Source organism: Mastigoproctus giganteus, chromosome 4 (assembly GCF_048544385.1).
Source record: "Mastigoproctus giganteus isolate SK-2022 chromosome 4, ASM4854438v1, whole genome shotgun sequence".
Classification (NCBI taxonomy): Eukaryota; Metazoa; Arthropoda; class Arachnida; order Uropygi; family Thelyphonidae; genus Mastigoproctus; species Mastigoproctus giganteus.
Window position 1 is genome coordinate 172,046,389 of NC_143578.1, and position 13,333 is coordinate 172,059,721.

General features: G+C 33.8%; 1 protein-coding gene across 3 annotated transcripts in view; it reads right to left on the bottom strand.

Annotated features, from left to right (window-relative positions):
- Positions 1 to 13,333, bottom strand: part of LOC150087202 (far upstream element-binding protein 1-like) — a 241,664-nt gene that overhangs the window by 115,779 nt on the left and 112,552 nt on the right. For all 3 annotated transcript variants that reach the window (XM_090373028.1, XM_090373027.1, XM_090373026.1), the window contains one exon: positions 9,577 to 9,645. In XM_090373028.1, the coding sequence (XP_090229154.1) occupies positions 9,577 to 9,645 (69 nt within the window). The remainder of the gene's footprint in view (positions 1 to 9,576; positions 9,646 to 13,333) is intronic.

Sequence of the window (13,333 nt, forward strand, 5' to 3'; positions counted from 1 at the left end):
GCTTTTTAACTCCCATATGCACTGTGGTGAAAAGCATTAAACCGCAGATGGAATCACCCTTGTTACCGAATAATTTTACTTTATTATACTGTACAGCCACCAACTTGCTTGTAACTACAGCAACAGAATAGTGTCATCACTCCTTATCTTTCAGTTTACCCTTGAACCCTACTACTGAAGACAGTGCCTCATCGCTCCAAAACTGTTTTCCACAAAGATCTCTTCATGTGGGGGGAGAGTGGGGTTAAACCAAAACCTGACTATATATGCAAGATGAGGCAAACTCTCCACCTCACATCCGTTATTTTCACCAGGTAATATGGGTAGGGTGGCATGTCATTATCAGTGTACTGTGATTTGACATCTTTTTTATAGTCCTATTAAGCTTTATAAAGTATTTGGCAATATCTTTCCTTATTTCATCTGACCTTTCAAAAAATAAACAAGTGGCTTCTCTATTCCAAAACACTTGGCCCATTACTTATGGACCAACTCTAATCTTTTAAGATTATCTGGTAATTTGAGGTTTTTCCCCCTTCACTATAAATGGCAGATGCATTCATTCCACTGACTGGCATTTAGAATAAGGATCATAAAGGAAGATCCAGGTCTCATCACCTTTTATCAGGAATTTAAAAATCTCCTTCAAAGTTATTTGCACTCCTGCAACTGGCTTTGATGGATTTGTGTGGAAAATTTCCTAGCTCTTGTTAACTTCTTGGGTACCCATTTGTAGTATATTTTCCTAATCTGAAATGGTGAATACATTTCCCTGAATCATTTTTCAAAATCTGTGCACGGGCATACACGTTTTTTTTTTTTTTTTTTTTCTTTTTTTCCCCCTTTTCAATGCTCACAGACCTTGGTTTTCCCCTCCTTGGCTGGTCACATAAATATCAGTGACTCCTCTTTAACATGTGCAAGCCATGCAGAAACACTACTCAAAAATTGTCTGGTTATGGACAGTCAAATTGACTGTCCATAACCAGATCTCTAACAGACAGAAACATATTAGCATGTTTATGTCTTATTACCTATATTAGCAATATATAAAACTTCATGGTGCTAACTCAAGTACAAAAAAAAATTTTTTTCTCAAGAGGCATTACTTATTACGCATTAAACAGCAGATGGACTCACCCTTGTTACCAAATAATTTTATTTTATTACACTGTACAGCCACCAACTTGTTTGTAACTACAGCAATGGAATAGTGTCATCACTCCATAATTTTACAACTTATCCTTGTATAAACACAGGTGAGGCACTTCATTACTCACATATGCACTATACAAACAGCTCAAGCTTAACAATCAAGGAACTGAATCCTCTGCTCATATCCACACCACACTATAAATCAGATATCAAGGGATACCGTAAGCATTCAATTTAGTGAGAGAATGGACCAATGGGTAAGCAGTTCGATCAAAGTACAACTGCAGTGAAACATGCCAAGGCAAATATTACAATCGCCACCATCCTGCTGAGGCGTCCACACATGCCAATAGTACAAGAGTACAATGGCAGCATCAAGTGTAATGGTGTGTGGAAAGAGTTTATAATATGTTGGGGCCCCCCCAATACCTGTGGATTAATATTTCAGTGTAACACAGCCTACTTGAACATTGTTGATGACCAAGTGCTACACTCATACTAAAAGTTCATCCGTCTGGTAACAGTTTCTTTCAGAAAGATTTATGCCACAGATTCTTCCTCAATGGTTCTGAATTTGCATATTTGTCTTTTTAATCTATCCTCTTTAACCAAATGATAAATTGTCAACTTTTGCACTATCAAGGAGGATATGAATAATATGTTAATTCATCAACAGATTTTTAAATAGGGTTTATCCATCTGAAGTAATTAATCTCGCCCTTCAAAGAGTCTTATTACAGCCTTTCTCCCAATAAATTTCAAATAAAATGTATTTATTATATTTTGCATTGATTATTAATCTCTAAATAGATCTTCAACTATAGTGATATCTTGGTCATGTTCTTCTGTGTGCAGAAACATTCCAAAATCTTCCATCTTGAAAATTTTAATAATTATAACAACATTATTTCCCAGCCACCTTTGTAGTTTAATTTACATAGGTTTGATCACAAATACGGAGGAAAGTAAAAATTTAATTACTTCAACCTGTGTAAATTAAATTATTAATTTCTTTAAAAAATTAATAGATAATACTCAGGCATTTTGTATTTCCTGTACTTCTTCAGTTACATAAAGATGGCAGAAATAGAAAAGTTGTAATTTATACTGTGCATTTTTGCATTAAACAATTTTAAGGTTAAAATTTAACCACTTATGAATGATGTATCATTCATTTTTATTAAATTAATAATATTCATTTAATATTATTTTATTATTAATAATAATTTTATGTATTATTAAATTAATAATACATTAAAATCAATAATATACCTGAACTGCTGTCATTTCAGCAATTCAGATATAATAGCAATTACTTTTCAACTAAAGTTATAAAATTTATAAATTTGCTTCACAAAATTAAGCCATAAGTTGACTATTCAGCTGAATTTGTTTATGTTATTTTAAAACTAAGGTTATGGTCTCCTGGTGCCAATCATATGTAGGTATCACTCTTAGGACCTGGTTCTGGGTATTACAAGACTAGCCTTTAGCCTTGAGGGAATTCTTGATAATCTTAAATGTATAGGGGATAACTGTTATTGTTACAGCAGGAGTATTTATTCTAATTATTAATTAGAATATCTATTAATCCCATTTCCTTTACTATTATTTTTATTTCCAAAACCCAAATTTTCAAAATGTTGTATGTGGTTATTTATTTGCATGCCATTATTACAATTAACATCACTTATTATGCCTATGGCAAAGGCTTCTTTACAATCTACATATGCGGTAGCTGTTGGCAATTATTGCAAAATTTCACTGGTCATCACAACAACTGTGCTAAGCTGGATCAGATTTCATTATGTGAGGAGCTACATCCCTCTTATGATCTTTTATTTTTGGCCTTCACTCAGTTTGTACACTAAGTATTTTATGGACAGTGGGAGAAACATGTGAAAGGAGTTGGGTATGGTGCAGTAACCTTTTCATGAAAAAAATCACCTGCAAAAACTGACCATGGTAACAAGAAACAACAAGTATTCTTAATATGATACAGAGAACATCAAATACCAAAAGGAATGGCACTAAAAGTGCCCAGTTAGATGTCATCTCACGGAACACAGATTGGGAAAAGCTGGCTTATTGCATTATTCCTCTTGCTCCGACTACACACATGAGGGAGCATAAATTCAAACTGAGGAAGAATGGTTTCAGCAGGTGGTTGATGTTGTAATAAACTTCCACTTGTTTTTGTGGCAGTTTGAATAAATTCAAAGAAGAACTAGACAAATCACTGGAGAGAGTAGATGATGCGTGTGGTGGTTTTTTTTTTTTTTTTTTTGGTTTTTTTTTTTTGCCGATGCTTTATAACCCTGCTTTCTTGCATCATATGCCTCTGTTATGACATCACCTAAATTCCCAAAAAACAGCAATCAGATAACAGAAACAGAATCAACCACCTGTACAACGAAGTCAACTGCTCAAAGATATGTTCAGCAACATCCTATCTTTAATCATGAAAGCTTCAGTTTTCTTATGAAAAAACACACGATAAACATTCTGATGGGATTCTTCCACTTGCTCAGATTAAAAACCTGAGGGGATATAAATTCAAATTTGAACTTATATGTATAAATTCATATAAGTTCAAATTGAGGAAAAACAGTTGTAGAATAGATGTGCAGAAATTTGCCTTAAGCCAGTGGGTAGTTGATTGCTAGAACAAACTTCCATCTGTAGTTGTGGAAGTTGACAGCTTAAATAAATTCAAGGAGGAACTGGACAAACTTTTAAAGGGAATGGATGTGTGAAATTGTGTTTTTTTTTTTTTTTTGTTTTTTTTTTGGCTGATGCTACATTAGCTCATATGCTTGCATTCTTGCATCACATGCCTCTACTACTACTACATCAATTCAACATACAGAAAAAAGGAAATGAACTCCAGAAGAAACAATGTAAACCTCTCTCAATGAAGTAACCTCTCCCCCACCCCACTCTCCAATAGAACAAACTTGGGGTTTAGTTTTTTTTTTGGGGGGGGGGGGGGTCACAAAGTTGCCTATGCATTTAGCTGGATATATTGGTTAAATATTATTAAGTCGGATAGCAGTATGACTATGAACTTCAAATCAATCATGAACCAAGAAAAGAAAACTATGTAATAGGCAAGATACACTCAATTTTGCAGAACAGATCCCTTTTAGTTACAATCAAGCACAAGGCTCAACACATCTTTCGTATTTCATGGTAAATAAAGTAACAAACAAGGACAGAATGACTGTGCAGGTAAGCTCATTTTAATCCTTCTCATACACAAAATGCAAACAGCAGAAACGACGTGTCAAATAAACAAAATAAAAGAGTAGCTGTACATTTTTAAAGTTCAGAAAACAGCCAAGAACAGTTTAATTTGAACTGCACATTGTAGTGTAATTTTAAAAAAAAAATTCATTATTTGATTTTGATCTTAAATGCTATGTCTTATTTAAGAGGTGATTGGCATTAGTAAGAAAACAGAATTCTGAACCTGGAAATTTATGGGAAGCCAATTACTGAAGTCTTGTGTTACGTTACATTAAGTTGGGGTAACAAGTACAAGTAAAAGAGGATCTTCCAGTTCTTTAAACAACAATGATTACCCACACAAACCAATAGCAAAAACCTTAAAAATAACTAAAGAAAAATTTTTATAGAAACTTAATTAATACAGAACCTGACAAAAAATTAAAAATATTACTATAATCTTTTATGCCCCAAAATATCTTACAGTGGACAAAGTATGTTAATTTAAGAGAATAAAAGCACATAAGACAGACATAGTTCATATTCAACAAAAACTGATCCATCTTAAAACACTGATATGACCACCAGTGGAATTTCCAAATCACCTCTACCATAAATCCCAACAAGTACCACAAATTTAGCCTTTATCACACACACAATGATAATATTGATAATATTAGCCATAGCAAAGGCACACAAACAGATAACTACATCATACACATTTTCAAATCAGGTTTTTAGAACAAATAGAAAAGAAAAATAACAAAGGAAACACAAGTAATAGATATTTATTATGTTAGTCCCACTAACACATAACCCCCCCCCCGCATAAATTTAAAAGATCAAAGAAAATATCTCGATATGCCTGGTTCTGGGAGTATCAAATGCTATCCCAAGACCAGGTTTAAAAGTGGCTGTGATTGGTATAAGGAGACATTGATCTCCTTATACCAATATTAAAATAACTTTACATTCTTATATTTATAATATAGCTGAATCATCAACCTGTCTCAGTAAAGTTAAAGCTGTAATAATGACAGCAATTGTAATGTTATGTTAGAAAATATTTTTATTTTTTATTATTAAATATTAATCAATCATCCATTAATTAATTAGTTAAACATGGTTAAGTAATCTTAAAATTAAAATAGAGTGCACAGTATAATTTAATTACTGGTCTACTTTTTCTTTACAGTCCCTGATTTGTTTGTTTTGTTATTTGGTTTTTAAGAGCATTAGCAACTAAGGCCATATTGCTCCGGGATATGCGGTGGTCATTCCCTGACCTTTCCGCATCTTCTGTATTTGGTGGTGACGGGCTCCAACCCAGGTCTAATCAAGAAGCATGTCCTACGCACTGCTGCTCCTTCCCACCTGGCTTCGGAGGCGCCTTTACAGTCCCTGAAAAGGTGGCACAGGAGGTACCACAAAGCATCTGAAAATTATCTGCAATTCCTTTAATAAATTAAAGAGAGTTTTTACTCTATTCAAGGTTGACTACTTAATTTTTCTTATTTCTCAATTTCAATTTATCTTCATGCCAGGCAAATTGAAAGAACAAGTTGATTTATTTTCGAATACAGCAACGTTGTACATCTACATCTTCAAAATGTACAGGGGAAATTACAGCCCATGCATCTCAAACGATATCCCTCGAATTTTAACAAAGCTGCCCATATTTCATGATCAAATTATTCATATCTATCTTCAAAACGGCCTCTAAGGTTGGGAGAGTACATATCCAGAATTTAAAACATATACACCAACCGTTTAATTCTAATGGTTTAATACTAGAAACTAAAATGTACCAAACGATACTACACTGTAAAATGATATATGCAAAAGACTGATTTACAAAATAAATATACGATGAAACTTTAATATACAATAAAATATAAATAAAATATTTAAAATACAATAAAGATAAAAGCGATAAAACATTTTATCGCTTTTATCTTTATTGTATCGTTTGGTACATTTTAGTTTCTAGTATTAAACCATTAGAATTAAACGGTTGGTGTATATGTTTTAAATTCTGGATATTCATATCTAATACATGGTGAAACGATGTATAATACTAATGCCCGTCAATATTAAGCATCCAGTTATTCACATCTAATGCCTTTGAATATAAGGTAGGTTGACTACTTAATTTTTCTTATTTCTCAATTTCAATTTATCTCCATGCCAGGCAAGTTAAAAGAACAAGTTGATTTATTTTCAAATACAGCAACACTGTACATCTACATCTTCAAAACATACCGGTGAAATTACAGCTCATGCATCTCAAACGATATCCCTCGAATTTTAACAAAGCTGGCCATATTTCATGATCAAATTATTCATATCTAATACATGGTGAAATAATGTATAATACTAATACCCATCAATATTAAGCATCCAGTTATTCACATCTAATGCCTTTGAAAGAATAAAAAGTAGCACCAATATCATTAAAATTCAAAACATTTAATTATTTTCTAAGGACTAAATGCTTTCCACTACTACTACTTTCCACATTAAAGCAATCTTTTTTAATGGAGCACAACTTAATCCTACCTACTTATACCATCCCTTGAACAAAGAATAACAAAAATATTTTAGGCTAGCCTTTACACTGGTACTTTGCTGTATATAAAAACTGAGCATCTTTATGGCTTTTCAATTAAAATTTTAATACTGGAATTCTTAATGTGAATTTTAATTTTTCAATTTGTATGGTTTCGTGGTTTCTAACTCTATGCAAAGGCTTTATTTAAATTCACCAACAGCACATATAAGTTCATAAAGATGGTATTGCACATTAATATTACATAAATAGTTAGTATTCCTTGCTCAAAGTAGCTCTATGGAAGAAGAGACAAAAATGCCAAAGTAAAATATCTGCACAAGTTAAATTACACAAATGTCATGGGAACATAACAAGAACTTGTATTTTGGATTTGTTAATCTTGAAAGGGAATGGGGGAAGTACACAGAAATCTGCTCTTTCAAATTTTAGAAAAATGTCGTATTGAGGATAACATTACAGGGAATAAAAAGTCATTATTAAAAATTGCAAATCTGGAGATAAGATTAGAGGAATCACTAGAAAAGAAGCATGAATGAAACAAAGGACGAGACAGGGCTCCAATTTATCAGTATCCCTTCATGGACCGCTTATTTACTGGCAAAGTTAAATGTGGAAGGGATATATGCTTTGGGGGGGGGGGGGTATCAAAGTCTTCCCCTGACCATATTGTGAGATTTGAAACATATTACTCTGTGTAGTTGCCAAGTGACACATTTCTCCCATCTTGCCATTTTTCTCTTGAAATCATGCATCTATTTCAGAAATTACCTCTGCATTGGGAAAAAAAAGCTCTCCACACAAAAATGTGCTCACCTGCAGAAAGAGGAAGAATTCAGACGGTGTCATGTTAGGAGAATAAGGGGTGTGGCAACCTAAGTCCTAACCTTCAGGCAAGATCAGTGGTTGTGACAGCATCATGGGCTGGTGCATTGTGAAGCAACAGCACACCTTTGCTGAACATTCCTTGTTACTTTTCCTCAATAGCTGCATGTAATTACCTCAATAAGTTGTTGTAGTAATGTGCATTAGTACCCTTCTCCAATTAATCTGTGAGAATAATGCCCATCTCATCCCAGAAAACTGGCAGTAACACCTTCCCTGCAGATAGTTTCACTCTAGCCTTTTTGGAAGTTGAGGTTTCCATTGTTTTGAAATCTCTTTTGTTCTGGGTCAGTGATGTATCCACAATTCATCCATAGTTACCGATTGGAAGGGACGGGGGGGAAATCACTGTCACACACAGCAATCAATTCAGCAGAGTAGGACTGCCTTTTTTTTTTTTTCTTCTTCTTCTTCTTCTTTCTGAAGGCATGTGAGCAAGCAGGGAATCCATTGTACTGAGACCCTATTCATAATCAAATCGCTGTGAATTATTCTCTCCACTGATCCATAGCTTATCCCAGTCTCCGGTAAATATCCAAGTAGTTATCAGATGGTCATTAAGGATCAGCTGTTCAATTTTCTCTATAAATTCAGCAGTGTGAGATGTGGGTGGCCACCCACTTTTCCTCATCGTGTATGCTCCTCTGGCTCCACTTGAAGTATCTCCACCAATGTTTTATGTTATACAATGGACAGATATTCCCAGAGCCATTTACATCTTGACATGGACAGTCCTTCGCTGTTTACCATGCAAAAACAGGAATTTTGATAATGGATCAATATTCAACTTTATCCACAATGACACTGTTACACATTCAGCTCTCTAACAAAATAAATATGAGTTATAGCAATAAAACTTCTGGCATATATTACTAGATAAACAAGCAATACGGTCAATGAAACATAACATTCATAGAATACACAGAATGTATTGAGAGAGAGAGAGAGAGAGAGAGAGAGAGAGAACCCTTAGACAGTTGGAACTAGACAGTTCGAACCTTTAAGATTTGGCACTTTGTTTGAAATACTAATCTGAAAAACTAACTTTCTGATGAAAAATTAGTCATGGAAATAAACAATGAGTAAAGCACAAAGACAATAGCATTAAATAAATTAATATGGAACAAAAGGGAACTTAGCCAAAAGATAAAATTAATTTTATCTTTTGGCTAAGCCTCTTTAAACCTACAGTGCTGAGAGCAGATTGGGAAATACAGAATTTGACCAAAATTTTGAATCTTCAGAAATTGTAGAAAAATAAGTAGAATTAACAGCTGGAAGAAAAGATAAGATCATATTACAAAGGAGGAAATATGAAAAAAAAAATCTTCAGGTAATAAATATACAGTTGAAAGGTGTTCGAAATTTAAGATGTCATGAGCATGTAGAAAGGAAGGGAGAAGATAAAATAAATATCATAAAATAGAAGCAAAAACTAAAGGAAACAACAAACCCAGAAGCAGAAAAAGAGGAATGTGGATCAATGGCGCTAGGCACTGTTAAGGCTTTATTATTTTACATGCTGATAAATGTCTCAGCACAGTCATATGGCAAAATGGTGTGCTGAATTTAAAATAAAATAATGGTCTATAAGATGCAAAGAAATGTCACAGCGCAATTACTGGAAAACAGAGTTCACTTATTCATAAAGAGAATATTAAAACAGCACTTCAAATGAATAAATTATGAATGAATAAATTCACATTACTTATTGTTTTCTAACTCCAGTTCATACTCACCTCTTCTGTATTGGGTCCACCACCAAATTCATTGGAAGAATGTTGGATAAACCCACCTCGCTGGTTTCCCTGTTGAAGTAATACATCTAATTATTCTATAATAAATTTTACAACAAATTGAATTAAAATGTTAAAAACCAAGTAAGTTAATGTATGCAGTGTATTACATTTTGGACATATTAGCAAATAGTAATAATTCAAGATTTTCAAACAAAAAAAAAAAACAAACAAGCAAAAAACAGGAGTGCCTTTTATGAATGAACTAAAAACCATATTGCCTATTCATTTCTCCAACCAGTTCATGAGGAGAAATGAATAGGCAAACAAAATTCTGGTTACAATATATGGTTTATAACCTACGTGTATGTATGAAAAAAATAATTAATAATTGCCAGATTTCTAGTGGTCTGATATTAATGAAATTCGGGGAGGCTTCACAAATCATTTTGAGAGAGCAAAATATAAAAATTCATCCAACCAGCGGATGGATTTTCTTGAAATTTTATATTTTTAAAATGGATGGATGAACAAAGAAATAATAACTGTCAGATTTTATTCGTCCAATTTTAATAAAAATTTGGGATGGCGTGGAAAATGTTTCTAAGATGCCCAAATATAACATTTCACAAATTTCATGAAAATCCATTTTTTAAACAGACCAAATATAAAACTTTTGTTAAAGTCCATCCTGTGGCTGGAAGTCAAGTTATTATAGAGGGATAGAGAGAATTGCTGGATTTCTATTGATCCAATTTTAATGAAATTTGAAATAGCTTTAAAAATATTTTTAAACGGACCAAATATAAAAACTTTTGTTATTAAAGTCCATCCTGTGGATATAGCACTGTTATGTGCAGATAGATGGTCGATAGACATGGTGAAGATAATAGGCACATTACGCATACATACGAACACATGTAAAAATGGAGATGTGGAATAAAAGGAAGAGTGCTAAACATGCAATATGAATGTCTCTTTGTACCAACCCCAACCTGAAAGAACTAGCTAGTGCTGACGAGAAAGGAGCACATTCAGAGTAGCTCCTGCTGACAGTCAAGTTTAGCTAAAATTTTGATAGATACATTGGGGAAAAAAGGCATATTTAAGTGTATCTTTCCAATTTCTGCATGCTAGTATAATTTTTTTATACCTTAGTTAGCATATTTTTTATATATTAACATTTTTCAATTTCGCATATGTTACACAATGTTGATCACCGACATCATCAAACTACTTTAATGGAAGATAATCCTACCATTATAGTAGTTTGAACTTAGCTGTAGCAAGTTTAATCTAATATATATTTAAGTTACTTGTGTTTCACTGCTTGCTCTCAATTAACAATTGTCTAATACTATTTTTTGCACTAAGTGTAGATTGTTATTTGGGGAATAATCCATTTTTACAATATGGCCAATATATTTCACAATAACGGTGGCCCAAGTTTTTCTCTACTGACTAACCTCTATTTGTGAGGGACTATACTGATTGACCAATCAGGGTAACGTGGTCATGGGATAAGTCTTGATGCTAGCTTCCAGAATGATCTAAAATTCCTGATGTAAAGTTAGTTACAATTTTGAACACATGTTAGTTAGTAATAAATGGGGAAGGTAAACAAGACTTTTACCCTGTAGATTCCCTGAAACAATCGATTAGGACAAATAAGCAAATTAATTATGAAGATGAGAAAGAACAGAGATCGGCCATACCTGTAAAACAAAAACTAGGAAATTATCAGAGATGAACCAGTCTTCCAAGTGAGGTTAACATTTGTGAGATAGAATAAGAGGAACAGGAAAACACTTCTAACCTGGAAACAACAGGAACAGTCCTGGATAAATCAACTACCAACCTGGGAAAAAAAAAAAAAAAAAAACAAGAACAATCCTGGATAAGATAATAGCTGCAAGATTAAGATGGAAAGTTAAGATGGACAATTTGATGGCTGCACAATCCAGGAGAATTGCTGCTGAAGTCAGGGTTTGAATAATTCAATGCTGGACAAAACTATGGCATACTTTAACAGACCTCCATATAAAAAATGAGGTTCAAAATTAAAAGTAACATAGAAGAGAAATGAAAGCCATTAAAAGAAGGGTAGCATCACTTGTATGCAAGCACTTGAAACCTTCCTAACAAATGGCAGTGTACCAAACTGCAGTGCCAAGACTACCAACAAAAATCAAGAAATAACGAAGAATGAAGATAAAAGACTAAATCCTAAAGGAACCAGGGACAATCAAATCCAGTGAAGAAGGTAAGAAACTAGTTTTAACAAAGCTTCAACCACATCTACAGCTGGTTAAGATAAAAGCTGACAAAAACTAAGGAACACACGACAGACAAAAACATAAAAAAAAATTTTTTTTTTTAAATGCAGAGATAGCAAACATGGGACAGTCAATCCACACACCCAAAGACAAGAAAACCTTCATTTATAATTTGTGACACTGAAAAAACTAAAATGTAGTCTATTTAACATTATTTACTATAAGAACCTCCAACACTATTATAACCAAGGAGGAAATGGCCAATGAGTTTATGTTTAAATGTGCCACAAACACTAGATCCCCACTACCGTATAAAGCAAAAAATCTCTCCCAAAATCTGGAATATCGTGAAGGCAAGTAACAGAATCTATGCTGGCTGGACCAGCCATAGGGAACATGAAGGAAACATTTCTCCATCACAAAATTCTACTGTCTCAAGTTCAAGAGTTCAGCATCATCATCATCAGCCATTTTCAATCCACTGCAGGATGAAGGCCTCTCCAGCAACTTTCCAGTTCCTTCTGTTTTGAGCACTGGCCATCCATTTACTACTCAACAACTCATGAATTTCATCTATCCATCTCCACCTTTGTCTTCCAGGTTTTCTTCTAGCTCCTCTTGGGTACCATTCTGTTATTTTCTTAGTCCATCTGTCATCATGTCTTCGAGCTATGTGTCCTGCCCAAGACCATTTTAGTTCTTTAGTTTTGATAAGAATGTCCTTTACTTGAGTTTGCTGCCTAATCCATGTGTTTCTCTTCTTATCTAACAGTCTGATTCCCAATATAATTCGTTCCATTCTTCGCTGTGTAGTTCTTAGCTTCTCTTCCATTCTTTTGGTGAGTGCCCAAGTTTCACTTCCATAAGTCATGGTGGGGAGTATACATTGATTCATTATTTTACGTTTCAGACAAACTGGGATATTGCTCTTCAGTATGTGACTATATTTCCTGAATGCTATCCATCCAAAATTTATTCTTCTCTTGACTTCCAGCCATTTATCATTATTACAGCTAATAACTTGTCCCAGATAAGTATATGACTCCACCTTTTCAATTAGTGCTCCTTCAATCATTATTTCCCTTTCCGTGGCATACTTGTTCATCATTACTTTTGTTTTAGCCATATTCATCTTTAGTCCAAAATCCTTACTAACTGTGCATAACTGATTAAGATTTTCCTCTAATTCTTTGGGATCGTGGCTTATGACCACAATGTCATCTGCAAATCGTAAATGGTTTAGGTACTCTCCGTTCACATTGACTCCTTTCTGCGACCAGTCTAATCTTCTGAAAGCTTCCTCAAGGGCAGCAGTAAACAGCTTCGAAGATATTGTGTCTCCTTGTCGAACTCCTTTCTCGATTTTAAATTTGCTACTGTCTTTGTCTAGTCTAATAAAGGATGTAGCACTCTCATATATTTTCTTCAAAATCATAATATATGGAGTATCTATGCCTTGTCTTTCCAGTGCCCGAAACATTGCC